Source organism: Trachurus japonicus, chromosome 7 (assembly GCF_045865225.1).
Source record: "Trachurus japonicus isolate A0001 chromosome 7, Traja_1.0".
Taxonomy (NCBI): domain Eukaryota; kingdom Metazoa; phylum Chordata; class Actinopteri; order Carangiformes; family Carangidae; genus Trachurus; species Trachurus japonicus.
The window spans coordinates 25,452,322-25,468,940 of record NC_140913.1 but is presented as its reverse complement, the minus strand read 5'-3'; the positions used below and the strand labels follow the sequence as shown (position 1 = coordinate 25,468,940).

At 41.5% G+C, this 16,619-nt stretch overlaps 1 protein-coding gene and 3 long non-coding RNA genes across 5 annotated transcripts; all 4 read left to right on the top strand.

The window, feature by feature from the left end:
- Positions 1 to 2,246: 2,246 nt before the first annotated feature.
- Positions 2,247 to 3,343, top strand: LOC146984868 (uncharacterized). The gene is made up of 3 exons (XR_015036179.1): positions 2,247 to 2,435; positions 2,524 to 2,662; positions 3,235 to 3,343. It is a non-coding gene; the product is annotated as an uncharacterized LOC146984868 (long non-coding RNA).
- Positions 3,344 to 3,481: 138 nt separating this feature from the next.
- On the top strand, positions 3,482 to 5,671 carry LOC146984867 (uncharacterized). Of its 2 annotated transcripts, none has more exons than XR_015036180.1 (3): positions 3,482 to 3,545; positions 5,268 to 5,394; positions 5,578 to 5,671. It is a non-coding gene; the product is annotated as an uncharacterized LOC146984867 (long non-coding RNA). The 2 variants fall into 2 exon arrangements; XR_015036181.1 differs by lacking the exon at positions 3,482 to 3,545 and adding an exon at positions 5,041 to 5,191.
- A 137-nt stretch (positions 5,672 to 5,808) lies between these two features.
- LOC146984866 (uncharacterized) lies at positions 5,809 to 6,256 on the top strand. The gene is made up of 2 exons (XR_015036182.1): positions 5,809 to 5,959; positions 6,066 to 6,256. It is a non-coding gene; the product is annotated as an uncharacterized LOC146984866 (long non-coding RNA).
- Positions 6,257 to 12,880: 6,624 nt separating this feature from the next.
- Positions 12,881 to 15,459, top strand: LOC146984865 (cytosolic sulfotransferase 1-like). Its single transcript, XM_085782395.1, has 7 exons — positions 12,881 to 13,046; positions 13,158 to 13,286; positions 13,455 to 13,576; positions 14,449 to 14,575; positions 14,768 to 14,865; positions 14,972 to 15,146; positions 15,259 to 15,459. The coding sequence occupies exons 1-7, from the start codon at positions 12,908 to 12,910 to the stop codon at positions 15,369 to 15,371; spliced, it is 903 nt and encodes a 300-aa protein (XP_085638521.1). The 5' UTR covers positions 12,881 to 12,907; the 3' UTR covers positions 15,372 to 15,459.
- Positions 15,460 to 16,619: the final 1,160 nt, after the last annotated feature.

Here is a 16,619-nt window from a genome sequence, read left to right as displayed (position 1 = left end):
ACTTTAGGGACATCTCCAATTAATTTGTGTGTGTCTTCATGCAGAGGCCCATTCGCTTCTGAACACCCCACTGTCTGGGCCGCCACAGTGGTGTATTCTAGTTTAACGATGCTGACCTTTGTCTGTTTGTGCATGAGCGTGCTATATGTCCAGGTTGAGAACAAAGGTTGCAAATGGGATTACCCTGGGCATCATACCGGTTTACTGAACCCAACCGGGGTCGGTTCCTCCTCGGTGGCCCACTTCGTGGGGCAGGCTGGCTCCACTCGGCACCCCGTGGTGTCCTCTGGTGCAGCTCTGACCGGATCTCTTGAATTAAAGACTGGGACAGTTCATTAAATTTATTTGACATTTGTGTGTTCATTTCATCCCTTAATTGTGTCTTGATTTGTTCCAAATCCTTTAAATGAGGAAAATTAACTTGGTTGTGCCCCCTCATGGCAAGGCAGTGTGCTTGTTCAGATGTTTCCCCATATGCTTGTTCCCTTAAGGAGAGCTCTGCTTTGATGGTCTGAAACGTCAGACTATCATCCAATAGAATCTTGGCTCTGAATTCCCCCCTCGTTGCAGAGTCTCTCAGCCCCTCAATCAAATGATCTCGGAGCAACACATCGTCATCTCTGATGCCCCTGGAGTCTTTTTTCTTGAGCCTAAGAAAGTCTTCCTGCAGTCTCAATGCAAAAGAACTAATGTCCTCATGTGGCTCTTGGCGGGCATTAAAAAACTGAGAGCGCAGGACTGAGGCAGTGGCTCTATCCCCATACAACTTATCTAATTCCCCAAAAATCAGCTCAGCTGTGTTGCGCTTCTCTGGAGGTAAAATTAAAATCTCTCTCTTAGCTTTTCCCTCCAGACAACATAGCGTTAATTCAGCTCTAAAATCATTTGGGACTCCTTGTAAAGCGAAGGTAGTTTTCAGATTACTCTTCCACTCTCCTAAACCAATGTCTGAATCTCTTCCTTTAAATTTAGATGTCATCAGATTAAACATAGGAACCATACCAACCGGTCTGGACATTGCACTAGGAGCTTGGTTTTCTCGACTAGGACCAGGTTGAGGCTCACTTTGATCTGTCATGTTGGCCTTGCCCACCACTGGTTTCTTTTTTGGTCAATCCTGCCGACAACGCCAGTTGTAAAGTGTTCTTTGTTTGACCAACCAGTGAAAGTGGACAAGGCAACACAAGACAAAAGGTATGGTTTAAAGGAGTCCTTTTTATTTATAGAAATATATAAAAACTAATCAAGTCTATGGGGGAAGTAATTAAAAAGTCTGGAAGGAGGTGGCTGAGAGTGTGGCTCCGTGTGGCCTGGTGAGTGGCCGGGCTTCACTCACACAGGCTGGCAGGCTGGCTGGATCTGCTGGTCAGTTGGTGTACTGGTTCGGTGTCAAGGCTGTAGCATCATTGCTGGCGCTGTGTGCTGTGCTGCTTACGACTGCTGCAGGCTGCTGCACTCCACTTCGTGGCTGTAAAGCGCTCCTGTTCAGCCCTTGAGGTTCCAACCTGACCCAGCGTCCAAAGTAACTCCAGCCTACGCCACACGCCACCTGTCACAGAGAAGATCAGAGGGAGACTGAACACCAGATACATTCGACATACAATTTCTTAAGACCTCAGACCACATTCACACAGGTACCTGTCACAGAGAAGATCAGAGGGAGACTGAAGGAGAGAGTGTGTGTGGGTAATTAAGCTGGTTGCCGACCTGTCCAGCACACCTGTTTCCAGTTAGCCCGTCACCATGCAATCACTGCAGACACACTCACTCTGTTAAACCACACCCACAGCAAAATCCACCACAGTGTCACACAAAATACAAAGATTACTAGCCGATACAGCTTTACCCTGTTACAAGTACAGTAACCATTGTCAATTACGGACTGGGCTAAGACTGAGAAGTGGACATGAGGGATATTTCAATGGTCCTCTGCCGCCATAGTAATAAAACAAACACTAAACATTTTGACTTGCAGTGCTTACACAATGCCAAAGGGACAATGCATTTTGGGGGCACTGAGTATTTATATGAGAAAGTATGGAGAGACATTTGTCTCTTTATTATTCAATCAAATAGTGTAGATTTGCAACCAAAAAGAGATTTGAGAGCAAAAGAGAATAAGTGGCAATCAAAAAAAAAAAATTGGAGAGCAAAACAGGATAGGTTATATAGGTTGCACAAGCTGTTGTGCAAAGTGCAAGGTTACAGTAGAGCACTGTGGAGTGGCACCACATGATGGCGGCTAACTAGCTAGTCTTCAGTGGCTTCCCGGGAGGCTTCTTTAAACATTGAACTCTGCAAATCAACAATGGACACAGCATGTGACTCGTTTAGCATAATAAGATGTACCAAATGTGAATGCAGGCAGACAAGAAAGAGGAGATTAAACCTGACATTGCCCTGACTGATGCTCATAAGCAAGGACGTTCAGAAAGGTACGTACCAGTATGTAGTTTTTTTTTTTTTAAGTCATCTATATAATGTACTGATTGCTCACTCAGTGCTTTGAATCTTCTTTAAAAGATGGATTTCCCTCCTCGGCCAGAACTTTTTGATTTCCATGGAGTCTCAATGACTCACTACTTCACAGACAACTGGGAGAATGTTCAAAACTTCCAGGCCAGGCCAGACGATATACTTATCGCAACATATCCCAAAGCAGGTGAGTCTGTAGAACATAAACAGAGTGTGTGTTACAGGATTGATTAAAGCACACAGCGTAAACAATGTGACTATATGTAGATATAAGGAGGAGAGCAGACACCAGTGGTTAGCTTTAGAAATGGCTGATCGATTTAATTTTGAAATGATTCAATGATTTCTGGCAACGTGTTTTTCCGTGGACCAGATGGTTTTGAGGTGCTGGTGGATCAAGTCCTTCTGACCTCAATTTGTTTTGATACCACATGTTTTACCCGGTTTCACTGTGTCCACCGCTCCTTTACCACGTTGAGGGAGGTTTGTTTTGCCACTCAGTCTGAACGAAAGGGGCGTGTCCTAGGACAATGTGACATAAATGCATACCCTCTATATGTTATTGCTTCAGCCTACACCTTTTGGTTGCACGTATTACTGACCAATCTATGCATTTTGTCAGTCTATTTTTTTTTTAATCGACCAAATGAATTAATAAACTAAAACTAAAAACTGTTTTGCTTCACACTGTTGAATCGATTGATGACAATGTTGAAGGGTTTTCATTAACTCGTTTATTTTGCGCTGTCATTCTTTGAGGAAACACCTGGGTCTCCTACATCCTTGACCTGCTGTATTTTGATCAAACATCTCCAGAGTGTTGGAAAAAAAGTGCCTATATTGGAGGTCAACCTCCCTTCTCTGCAGCCTGGTTAAGTCACATTGAGCAAATCCATATCAAGTTCAACTAATATGAAAAAAATGAATGTGTCGTATTGATCACGTTTGAGCATTCACACACATGTAAACTTTTCTGATAATGTGCAGGATCTCCAACCATACACAAACTCATTAAGACTCATCTTCCAATCCAATTTGTGCCAAAATCTTTTTGGGAGCAAAACTACAGGGTACAGTAGCTTTTTGTTATTTCCATTGTCTCAAGATCAAAAGAAACTTGAGATATTTGATGATATGAATGTACTGCAATTAATAATCAATACAACATAATGCAATCTGTGGCATTCTGCTCTATCAACAGTTTTAACTTAGTTGATAATCAAAACCATTTCTGATGGTGTTAAACACAGATTTTATACATTATAACAAAATTTTACCCTAATGGGGCCCTGTCTTTTGGACTGGAATATTCTCTTTGTCCAGTTTAATGTGTCTAAATAGGTACAACGTGCTACTACGTTTTTGGAAGTGGCACCCTCCTACTCCACCTCAACCACAGGTTCAGTGGAATCCCAATCCTCCCAGTCAGCTAGCCTTCAGCCTGCTAGCTGTCATCCAGTTTTCCAGTCAACACAAAGTCCTCAGGCTTCTTTGCACATTGGACATTAGACATATTCAGACCTGGATTACCCTGAGTTTTCTGTCTCCTTCCTTGCCTTCTTGAACTCACCCAGCTTTTACTGGGAGGTAGGGTTGGAACCCCTAAAAGAAACAATGAGCCTAAGCCCTTAAAGGGATAGTTCAACATTTTGGCAAATTGGCCCATTGCCATAATCGCTATAGTCATAGCAGTAGGTTCATTACCTTTAATTGTAGGTGTAAGCTATTTTCAGTACGGCGGAGCGCAGCAGCAGGCTGCTCAGAGCTACGCTATGGAGGCTAACGGAATTTCTTGGTTTCCCTCATTAAACTCATCAAATTCAACATCCCAAAACTCTACAGCGCTTTTGTAGACAAGTTGTGACCTGCACAACCACCACGCTATGAGATAATGACGGAACGATACGAAACAGAGCCGTTTTCGAGGTAAATTCATACAAAACCGCTGATGCGCGTTGCGTTCAGGGACAGTTTTTCAGCAAGCAGTCTCCGTATTTACCCTGTATTTACCTCGAAAACGGCTCCATTTCGTATCGTTCCGTCATTATCTCATAGCGTGGTGGTTGTGCAGGTCACAACTTGTCTACAAAAGCGCTGTGGAGTTTTGGGATGTTGAATTTGATGAGTTTGATGAGGGAAACCAAGAAATTCCGTTAGCCTCCATAGCGTAGCTCTGAGCAGCCTGCTGCTGCGCTCCGCCGTACTGAAAATAGCTTACACCTACAATTAAAGGTAATGAACCTACTGCTATGACTATAGCGATTATGGCAATGGGCCAATTTGCCAAAATGTTGAACTATCCCTTTAAGGTTAGGCTCAACAACAATGGCAGCTTTATCTTAACTGGAAAATATTGCAAATGGCGCAGCTGCTTTTGGTTTCCGAGGGCAATCCTCTTGGAACTGTGCAACAGGAGCGAGAGCGGGTTTTCCTAATGTAATCCGAGCTATCGACTGCACACACGTTGCTATAAAAGCGCCATCACAGGATGAGTTTGTGTTAACAGGAAGCATTTTCATTCGATCAATGTACAGATCATATGTGATGCACCACCTCGGCCCCTGGTTTCTATTCTGCCTCCTTGTCATTCTTTCCGGCACCAGTCTGACCAACTCCTGCTGTGACCACAGCCTCCTACTCTGTCTCCTGAGGGGCAATACCTGTGGTTCTAGTGTCCTGCCATCCTATATGGACACTCTACATAGAAAAATAAACAGTGAGTTTAGACGGGTACTGTACATACTATATTTCACCCATGCTCTAAAATTTTGTTTATTTTTCTTGTTGTGTAGATTGTTTATGTGGCCCGCAATGGAAAGGACAGCGTGGTGTCTTTCTTTCACTTTGAGCGGATGACCATGGTCCACCCAGAGCCTGGACATTGGAGCAGTTACCTCCAGAGATTCATGGAAGGAAAGAGTACTGGAACAATAATAATCGAGTTAAAATCTAAATTTGAAGTTTCACATAACATGTTCCTGTGATGAGCATTTGAACACCAGTACTGACTGAACATAAGCCTGTTCACAATCATAAAGGTGTTTGTACATGCACAGATTTCACTCATGCTCCTCAACTTAGTTTATTTTTGTTTTTCTCCAGTGGTGTTTGGATCCTGGTATGACCATGTGAACGGCTGGTGGGAGAAGAAACAGACTTATCCAAACCTCCATTACATGTTCTTCGAAGATCTTGTTGAGGTAATGTTGTTTGCTTATGTGGGTTTTCAGTGCATGTGTTTGTGTGATTCAGATGTCTCTGCTTTTGCTGGTAGTTAAGTCTGACCACAGCCTGACCATTGTGTTTCCAGGATCCTTCACGGGAACTACTCTGCTGCTTCCTTGGTTTGTCTCCTACAGCTGAGGAGAAGGAACGACTTTTAGACAGAGTGCACTTTGATAATATGAAAAAAGACAAGTTGGTCAACCATTCAACATTTCCAGCAATGGATTTCAAGGTTTCTTCCTTCATAAGAAAAGTTACAGTGGAAATTGATATATACAATACATATGACAGGTAAAACAAAACCAATGCTCCAGTTTAATGTAAAGACTCCAACCTGACTGACTCTCTGTGCTTTTTCAGGGAAGGTTGGTGACTGGAAGAACCATTTCACTGTGGCCCAGAGCGAAGAGTTTGATGATGACTACAAGAAAAAGATGAAGCATCCCATACTGAAGTTTCGTACTGAAATCTAAAGGCCCGGTGCAACTGTACAAAATAAAATCCTATCATTGATAGGCCTAGGTGATGAAATAATAAAGAAAGAAAGTGACAAATACTATGTCCAATGGTTTTTTTATGCAAGTGTATTGAATATCAAAGCCTGGTGTTTCGTACCCGTGCAGGGAAGTTACATAGTGCAGTTTCAGCCGACGCGACCCCGCTCAGGCTGCAGCGGCAGCACCATTCATCCTATTAACCATTTTTCTACCATTGCAATGAGTCTGGAAACATTATTTTAAGGCCGGAAAACTCCGCAATGTTACTTTAATATGGCCTAGCACAATTATATAGGTAGCCTACAGTGGTTTACACTCACTCGCAGGCCTCATCACCATGGCAACCACAAACTTACAACTACCACAGCCGGGGGAAACAGCTGATAAGCCTATAGCCTACACATACAGGCAACAAAATAACAAACTATTAATATATTAACTACCGGTATATGCACTAAATGTAACACATATCCCACCCTATGATACCTTATGTTAGTGTCATTTATGTCAGATAACTTACCTACATCAAATTCAACAAGTTCATATAATATAAAACAACTTATTACTTGAGAAAAGTTATTCCATGTCTCTTCGTTTTGGCGTTTCTTTCATGGGAACATCCGTACGCGGCACAAAAGTTTGGCATTTTGCCAGATTCACAGCTGTCAAACCCGGTTTGACGGTCTGACTGTTGACTGCTTGTCAGGAGCAGGAGGAACTACTCCTCAAAATGGCGGCCGTGAGACATTCCTGACAAGCCCGAATGCGGCATCTACGTATATCTATGGTGGTATATGCTCATTATACCACGGCTAAGGGGCGTTGTTCGGCCCGACGCGAAGCGGAGGGACGACAACCCCCTTAATGGTACAGACACGCACGATCTGATATCACCAAGTAATTAACAGCCCAGGATCAATGTCCAAGTTGTTCGTCCAGGAGCACTGTTATAACCAACCAATCAGGGGTCATTTGTGCGTTGTGATGTCATAGACAGTGCGACGTGAAAAATTCAATGTGCGTTAGCCTGCCTCCTTTTTTGTAGCCTGCCTTCATTTGAGCATTTCCAAATTCGACTTTTGATTGTTTTTAAAACATTTGTGAGAAAAAAGGCTTGATGAGCACGTAGGCTTATGTTTTCGCACAGTTTTTAATAAGGTAGCTAATTTGCTAACAACTAGCAACTAGCCAATTGTTAGCCTAAGTAATACTTTTGCTTGGTTTTAAAACATTTGCGATAAAAAAAAGTCTTAATAAGCAGGTAGGTGAATGTTTTCAGTGTTGGATAAGGTAGCTAGTTTGCTAACAACTAGCAACTAGCCGATTGTTAGCCTAACTGTTAAAACTAGCCAGGACAGTGAACAGTGGGTGAACTGTGCAGTTATTACCTTGGGAAATATTCAGAATTACTGTCAGATAATGCATTTTGCCTTGATAATGAGTAGTTACTTTTGTGGGGCAGAGTGGTGAAGCAGCAGAGTTCATAATATTTCTGAACAGGATGCGTTGTACGTAGCTTTGTAAACTGTTAGCAGGGAAACAGGCTAATGTAAATAATAGCTGTTACTAGGTAATTCATCAATAGCTAACTGTAGCTTAGGCTAATCACCTCAATTTTGACAGAGAATGATGGCAACAGGCTAATCTAGGCCAGGCCGATAACCCCACACATTTTGCTTATCTGTGCTATCAACATTTTAATCCAGGAACAATATAGTATCACATTTATCCAGGACCACTGTTCATCACCAGTCCAGGACAGTCAGTCTCACTTTCCACTCATCACATTCATCCTGGACTGTTGTAGCAAGATCTTTAGTCCCGGACAGTCATCACCTTGACGTGGACTCTCATCACCCTCCTCTCATTAAAGTAGAAGTAAGCGATTCGGTCGTTTTCGCTAATGCTGCGTTCCAGGCAGGCTTTTGAAATCGAAAATTACAGCTTCAAGTCACAACTTACGACTTTGTAGCGTTCCAGGCAACCCACTCGTTTTTTTCCGACCTGTTTTACCTGTGAAAGTCACTATAACGGCCACTCGTAACTTCTGACCCGTGAACTCGTACCAGATCGAACTGGTACCACTTCACAGGTCGGTAAAACACGAGTTACGAGTTGCCTTGAACGCACCATAACAGTCCTCGTCCCTACGTCGCCACATTCACGGCGTTCCTTGGCTGCACACACAGCCCTGCATGCCGTTCTCTCTCCTCATTGGATAAAAACTGTAGGATACGATAAATGTTTTCTCTTCGGCTCAGAGCAGAGCAGAGTGACTGACAGACCTGTGTTTCGGTCCAAACACTCTATGTAAGTGATTGCTGTTGGAAGATATAACTATTTAAGACTTATATTAACACAAAAATATCACTTACTTCTGCTTTAATAAGCTTATCTATAAATGATGGATTCAGCATTCCCAAGCTGCTCTTACACGTCCAGTATGAATGGTTAGTGAGTGTTAGTAAATGTTTTATAAAAACTCACAAATTTCATTTCCAATGGATGACTTATAAACAGTTATTAATGCAGGAATTCATGAATTCAGGCAGTTACAAAGCACTTACTACTTGTTAATTAAGTATTTTGTGTGAGCTCATCTAAAGTGGGCACTATCTGTGCCTTGTAGAGCATTTACAAATGAGATATTAAGGCTGCCAATGCCTCAAGACTCATAAAAGTCTTGGTTATCTTAACAGACCAAGGAGAGACACAACACAAAGGGATAGTTTATATTGCATTGTATTTATTGCAACTTCCAGTGGAAAGAGTGGAAAGAGTGGAAAGTGAGACTGACTGTCCTGGACTGGTGATGAACAGTGGTCCTGGATAAATGTGATACTATTGCTGTTGGATGAACACTGACACCATAGACTCTGACGAAAGGTAAGTAACAACAGTCCAGGATGAATGTCATGCTGTAGGCCTATATGATTGAAACTTAATGAGAGGAGGGTGAGACTGTGATTGTCCTGGACTGATGAAGAACAGTCCACGTCAAGGTGATGACTAAAGATCTTGTAACAACAGTCCAGGATGAATGTGATGCTGTATCAGTCCTGGATTAACAATGAGTGGAAAGTGAGACTGACTGTCCTGGACTGGTGATGAACAGTGGTCCTGGATAAATGTGATACTATATTGCTCCTGGATTAAAATGTTGATAGCACAGATAAGCAAAATGTGTGGGGTTATTGGCCTGGCCTAGATTAGCCTGTTGCCATCATTCTCTGTCAAAATTGAGGTGATTAGCCTAAGCTACAGTTAGCTATTGATGAATTACCTAGTAACAGCTATTATTTACATTAGCCTGTTTCCCTGCTAACAGTTTACAAAGCTACGTACAACGCATCCTGTTCAGAAATATTATGAACTCTGCTGCTTCACCACTCTGCCCCACAAAAGTAACTACTCATTATCAAGGCAAAATGCATTATCTGACAGTAATTCTGAATATTTCCCAAGGTAATAACTGCACAGTTCACCCACTGTTCACTGTTCTGGCTAGTTTTAACAGTTAGGCTAACAATCGGCTAGTTGCTAGTTGTTAGCAAACTAGCTACCTTATCCAACACTGAAAACATTCACCTACCTGCTTATTAAGACTTTTTTTTATCGCAAATGTTTTAAAACCAAGCAAAAGTATTACTTAGGCTAACAATTGGCTAGTTGCTAGTTGTTAGCAAATTAGCTACCTTATTAAAAACTGTGCGAAAACATAAGCCTACGTGCTCATCAAGCCTTTTTTCTCACAAATGTTTTAAAAACAATCAAAAGTCGAATTTGGAAATGCTCAAATGAAGGCAGGCTACAAAAAAGGAGGCAGGCTAACGCACATTGAATTTTTCACGTCGCACTGTCTATGACATCACAACGCACAAATGACCCCTGATTGGTTGGTTATAACAGTGCTCCTGGACGAACAACTTGGACATTGATCCTGGGCTGTTAATTACTTGGTGATATCAGATCGTGCGTACAGACACACCAACTCCGGCAACGTACGTCAAGTCAACGGATCCCATTCATTGTCTATGTAGAGCAGGAGCTCCGGCCGCGCGGTGCGTGATGGACACAGCACGTCGAGTTGACGGCCCCGTCGCCGTATGTGAATTTGCATAAAGTTTGATAGATTGAACTTTATGCAAATGACGTCCGTCCAACGCAATGCGGCCGGCTCAGAAACTTCGTTCAAACTATCAAACTAGGCAGTGTTGATCAAATATGAATCAAGATTCTGTTACTGCACTACACATTTCCCGCCTCAAATGTTTTCAGAAACATACTTTAGTGTGTTGTTTAACTGTAAAATGAGATTGTTTGTGACCCGGCCGCCATGTTGGAAACGGCAGAGCCCCAAAAATAGCCCCACTGTGAAAAAAAATAGTCCCACCTCTCCAGACGTTAGTTCAACCTAGCAACAGTAGGCTAACTGTGGAGGGCGAGACTTGACAAAGGGTGAATTGATAACATTACTCTGTCATTTCTGTGAAATAACAAATGTGCCTGGCCGAGACCAAGGCTTCACTATGTGTGGCTGTCCAAGGGAGACTGGGGCCTGGCACAATAAAAAAAAAAAGTCTTCTTCATTCTCTCTCACTTGCTCTCACTCTCATTCTCGCAACATACTAGGCTGGGATTGGTACCCCAAGGCTCCCTAGGTCCACCATACTATTATCTTCCATTACACTTCTGAAAATTCTTAATAATAATGACACTAAAGACAGTTCATTGTGACCACAGCATACTTTTCACATAAGGGAGAAATGCTTAAGGATGTCCACATAGCTGGAGGGAGAGTGACAGTGCCAGGTGTAATTGACAGAATGACAAAATAAACAGAACTGAAACAACCGTGAGAACATGTTACCTTTGGTACACAGTTCTTGGAGGTTTTCTAGTAGCCTATGTACCAAGACAGAAGTGTCACAAATTAAATGTTCAAAAATAATCAAATATAATCAGTCCCCAACTGTCATTCAGCAAGGGGTAACTGAGAATATCCCACAAGTCCAAACTAATCTTTTAACAACCTAGAAATCTATGTTGCACAGAGGTAATACAGCTTTTTCAAGATTTTGAGATGTGTCTCTGGGCTGGTTCCTGACATAAATGCTCAATAAGGTTGTTTAAAGATAGGGTTGGAGATCCTGAAAAAAGGGGTTCTAGCAGGCCATATTTTAAAAATACACAAGTCAAAAGTCCAAGCCCCATTCCTCAGACTTCTCTCCGAAGCGACACCTCCAGAGCGCAGGAACATGCAATGCTTATTCAGCATTGGTTTCACATCAAGGTGAAGCCGTGAAGGTATCGCCCACGCAGTGTGACCCATTGTAATCCTGATGTGAGCGACGCAGCTTTCTACGATACTGTTGCGTGTCACTGTGCAGCATTGCTAATTTTCCGGCAGCTTTTTCTCATGGCTCAATCACGTGAAAGAAAACACATCATGACTTTTTTTCATTTTTGTGAGGAAGGATTTAATTAATTGGTTGCAATCAGAGTATGAAGAGGATTTCAAACAATTTTGTAAAAAATGCTCTAGAATAGGATCTCCAACCTTACCTTTAGGGTCACAACCACTGGGATGCAGGTTGAGTGCGGTTGGGTGGGGTGCAGGTTGGGCACATGATCAGAAAGTTCCAACAAGGGTTCAATTCAATTAATTTAACACATAAACGTGTGTGTGTGTGTGTGTGTGTGTGTGTGTGTGTGTGTGTGTGTGTGTGTGTGTGTGTGTTCATTCAGTTGTAATAGGGCCGGCCCTGATGTGTCTTTAGATGTATCTAAGACTGAAAGTGAGACTCTTCATTGTGTGCAGAACACTGGGTAAGAGATTGACTGACTTTTTTTACTTCCTTGGTTTGTCTCCTTCAGCTGAGGAGAAAGAGAGAGTTATAACTGGTTTGACAATGTGAAATAACAACAAACAAAATGACCACCTATAACACTGTCAACATTATGGATCACAAGGCACAATGGAAATATGGGAAAAGAGTCCGGGAATAATGAAATTACTCACACTGTTGATCAGTGATTTGAATAAATGGCCTAAATGATTGTCTCCAGGGAAGGTTGGTGACTGAAAGAACCACATCATTGTCATGCAGAACAAACAGTTTGATGAAGACTACAGGCAGAAAATGAGGAACTCCACATTAAGGTTTTATTGAAGTTTAGATGTCAGACGCGTCAGGTAAGGATAAAGATCATGATGAGTCAGTGCAGGCGGTTTCCCCGCAGACAATGCTTCTTTATTCTCAAAATGTCATATAAATTCACCCATCATGAAATAGCCTTTAGTCATAAAGCTTGTTTACCTTTGACACATGATCTTCACACTTCTACTGTATCATCTGTATTGAATCATCTTCATACAGGTTCATGCCCACAGCTCTTCAGTGCTCACAGTTATTCAAATACAAAAGCTGCAATTATCATACTCATCTTTTATCAATTACAGATTGGCATCACTTTGTTGTCTCAATAGCACGTGACTCATTTAGCATAATAGGATGTACCAAACGTGAATGCAGGCCGATAAGAAGGAGAGCTATAAATTGAACATAACACTGCCCTGACAGATGCTCATAAGAGAGGACGTTCAGAAAGGTATGTTGAGGTATGTATTCAGACTGTTTTCGAAGTCATCTATGTAATGTACTGATTGATTACACAAACTTACTTTCTTTCCTTTTTTTCATTGTAAGATGGATTTCCCTCCTCGGCCAGAACTATTTGATTTCCATGGAGTTCCGATGATTCACTACTTCACAGACAACTGGGAGAATGTTCAAAACTTCCAGGCCAGGCCAGACGATATACTTCTCTCAACATATCCCAAAGCAGGTGAGTCTGTAAACATAAACGCTGTGTGTTTTGCTTCACTGTTGAATAGAATGGTGATGGTGGTAAAGAGTTTATATTATTTCAGTTCTTTTGCTCTGTCATTTTTTTGAGGAAACACCTGGCTCTCCTACATCCTTGACCTGCTGCATTTTGATCAGACATCTCCAGAGTGTCAGAAATCTCTTCCTGTTTATGTAAGAGTGCCTCTATTGGAAGGTGCCTTCCCTTTTCTGAAGCCAGGTGAATCACATTCAGCAAACCCATACTCAATTATCTTGATGTAGGAAAAAAATCTAATGAATTTTTAAAAAGTTCTGTAAAAGAAAAAAAAAAAAAGAAAAAACGAAGGCAAAGTTGAACTGTGTTGTACTGATCACGTTGAAGCATTCATATTCTCGTAATGTGCAGGATCTTCAACCATTGACAAGGGAACAGACCTAGTGGACAATCAACTCACATCTCCTCGACTCATGAAGACTCATCTTCCAATCCAATTGGTGCCAAAATCTTTTTGGGAGCAAAACTGCAGGGTACAGTATCTTTTCTTTTTCTTTTTTTTCTATTTGATGAACACACTGCAATCAACAATCAATTCAACATAATGCAATCTGTGAGAATCTGCTTTACTGATTTACAGTCATAAATAACCAAATAATCTTTTTGTGTTAAAACACAAAAAGTGTACACATAAACAAATGTTTACCTTGAATGGATTCTTTTGGACTGTGTTCCTATTTTTTTTATTAAATTTAATGTGTTTAATTATGTCACTGAGTGCACATTTAGAAGTGCATGCTCCAGCCAAGCCCTGTTGTTCTTGATTTTGTCACCTCAACCACCTGTTCAGTTGAGCCCCAATCCTCCCAGTCAGCAAGCCCTCAGCCTGCTATACCATCCTATTTCCCAATGAACTGGAAGTCCCCAGGCCTCTTTGCAAATTGGCCAAACCCCTGTCATATTCAGACTTGGATTACGCTGAGTTGTCTGTCTCCTTTCCTGTCTTTTTGAACTCACTGGTTGGAGCCTCTAGAAAGAAACAATGGTCACAGAGTCTCTGACTCCCCAATGAGCCTCAGCCCAAGTTCCAGGCCTACAACAGAGGAGTCATGTCAGTGTCTCAGCCAATATTATATGGTTTCTCTTGGCTGCTTCCTGCTCCTTATCTTCTGTCAATGGTCCAATTGCCTCCTTGTCCTTCTTCCCAGCACCAGTCGCACAAACTCCTGCTGTGACCACAGCCTCCAACTCTATCTCCAGAGGGGCAATACCTGTAATGCTGGCCTCCTGCCACCCCTCCAGAGGAACTCTCTGCATAAACAACATAAAGAGACTTTAGAATGATACTGAAGATACTGTATTTCAGTCGTGATTTTCAAGTAATGCATGTTTTCTTGTTGTGTAGATTGTCTATTTGGCCCGCAATGCAAAGGACAGCGTGGTGTCTTTTTACCACTTCCAGCGGATGAGCAAGGTCGCCCCAGAGCCTGGAGACTGGAACAGCTACATCCAGTCATTCATGGCGGGACAGAGTATGTAAAGGATACACAATAACCAAGTTAAAATCCAAATCTTGGTTTCATTAGACATGTTCCTGTGACCAACGAGCACTTGAACACTAGCACTGACTGAAATTGAGCCTGTTCACAATAATAAAGGTGTCTGAATGAGATGCACAGATTATGTCACTCTCCTCACTTCAGTTTATCATTGTGTTGCTCCAGTGGGATATGGATCCTGGTATGAGCATGTGAACAGCTGGTGGGAGAAGAAACAGACTTATTCAAACCTCCATTACATGTTCTTCGAAGATCTTGTTGAGGTAATGTTGTTTGTTGTTGTCTTCAGTGCATGTGTTTGTGTGATTGTGAAGTCTCTTCTCTTGCTGGTAGTAAAGTCTGACCACAACCTGACCATTGTGTTTCCAGGATCCTGGACGGGAACTAGACAAACTCTGCTGCTTTCTTGGTTTGTCTCGTTCAGCTGAGGAGAAGGAACGACTTTTAGACAGAGTGCACTTTGATAGTATGAAAAAAGACAAGTTGGTCAACTATTCGATATATGAAGGAATGGATCTCAAAGTTGCTTCCTTCATAAGAAAAGGTACAGTGAATATTGATATACAATACAATGTGACAGGTTAAACAAAACCAATGCTCCAGTTTAATGTAAAAAAAAAAGACTCCAATCTGACTGGCTCTCTGTGCTTCTTCAGGGAAGGTTGGTGACTGGAAGAACCATTTCACTGTGGCCCAGAATGAAGAGTTTGATGAAGACTACAAGAAAAAGATGAAGAATCCCACACTGAAGTTTCGTACTGAAATATAAAGGCCTGATGCAACTGTTCAAAATAAAATCCTTTCACTGATAGACCCAGGTGATGAAATAGAAAAGATCAGATATTGTCTCATCAGTGATTATTCAAGTTTATTGAATGCCAAAGCCCCTGATGATTTACTTTAAACATTTTTGATTCTATGTGTTCTATGCTATACTTGTCATTAGTTTGTCTCTCTAAATTAAGACTGAAAACAAAAAACAGTCCACTCATATTTTCCTTCTTTTCTTTTAATTAATTGTGCAGGAGGATAGGGTTTGTTGGGTTAATTGAATTGTTGAATCTCTGCTAATAATGGACTGAAATGAAAAAAAAAAGTTGTTAACTCTCTGTCGCCAGACTGTTTGAATAAAGTGTTTAACATTAACTGATGTGGGAGTCAGAGTGGTGACAGAGACAAGGACAAATGCCTAAGGACGTCCATATAGCTCGATGGAAAGTGTCAGTACGAGGGGACAGAAAGACAAAATAAACAGAGCTGTGACATAAAACCTTGGTACACAGTTCTCAAGTGAGTTAACCTAATGCTCTGTTTGTTCCTATAACAGATGTTCTATATAGATGGCTGGAGGTGAGTTTGGCAGCATAACATCCAACAGCTTTTATCATGTCAGACTTTAGAGTGCAAACATACAGGTTTTGTACATACTGTACACTGTACCAGGACAGAAGCATCTTTTTTTTTTCTCAAAATAATCAAATATAATCAATCGTCAACTGTCCTTCAGCAAGAAAGTAACTGAGAATATCCCACAAGGCCAACTACTCTTTTTACAACTTCTTCAAATTCTTGTTGCACAGAGATAATACAGCTTTTTCAAGATTTTGAGAAAGACAACTATGTGTCTTTTAATCAGTTTACCCAATAATGACATTGACTCTTTATTGTGTGCAGGACAACAGGCGAGAGACTGACTGACTCTGCTCCTTCCTCTATTTGGCTCCTTCAGCTGAAGAGAAAGAGTCGTAACTGGTTTGACAATGTGAAAAAAAACAAAATGACCAACTATTCCATTGTCAACATCATTGATCACAAGGTACAATGGAAATATGGCAAAGAAGTCTGAGAAGAATAAGATTACTCACACTGTTGATCACTGATTTGATTAAATGGCCTAAATGTTTGTCTCCAGTAAAGGTTGGTGAAGACTACATGCAGAAAATGAAGAACTCAATGTTAAAGTTTCATACTGAAAATCAGAGTCCAGACCAGTCAGATATTACACTGTAGGAACAAC

Excerpts from the sequence above, each read along its gene's own strand:
- LOC146984865 (XM_085782395.1), top strand. The coding sequence starts at position 12,908 with ATGGATTTCCCTCCTCGGCCAGAACTATTTGATTTCCATGGAGTTCCG. Across the intron at positions 14,576-14,767 it reads GTCATTCATGGCGGGACAGA|TGGGATATGGATCCTGGTAT; the intron begins GTATGTAAAGGA and ends GTGTTGCTCCAG. Across the intron at positions 15,147-15,258 it reads TGCTTCCTTCATAAGAAAAG|GGAAGGTTGGTGACTGGAAG; the intron begins GTACAGTGAATA and ends GTGCTTCTTCAG.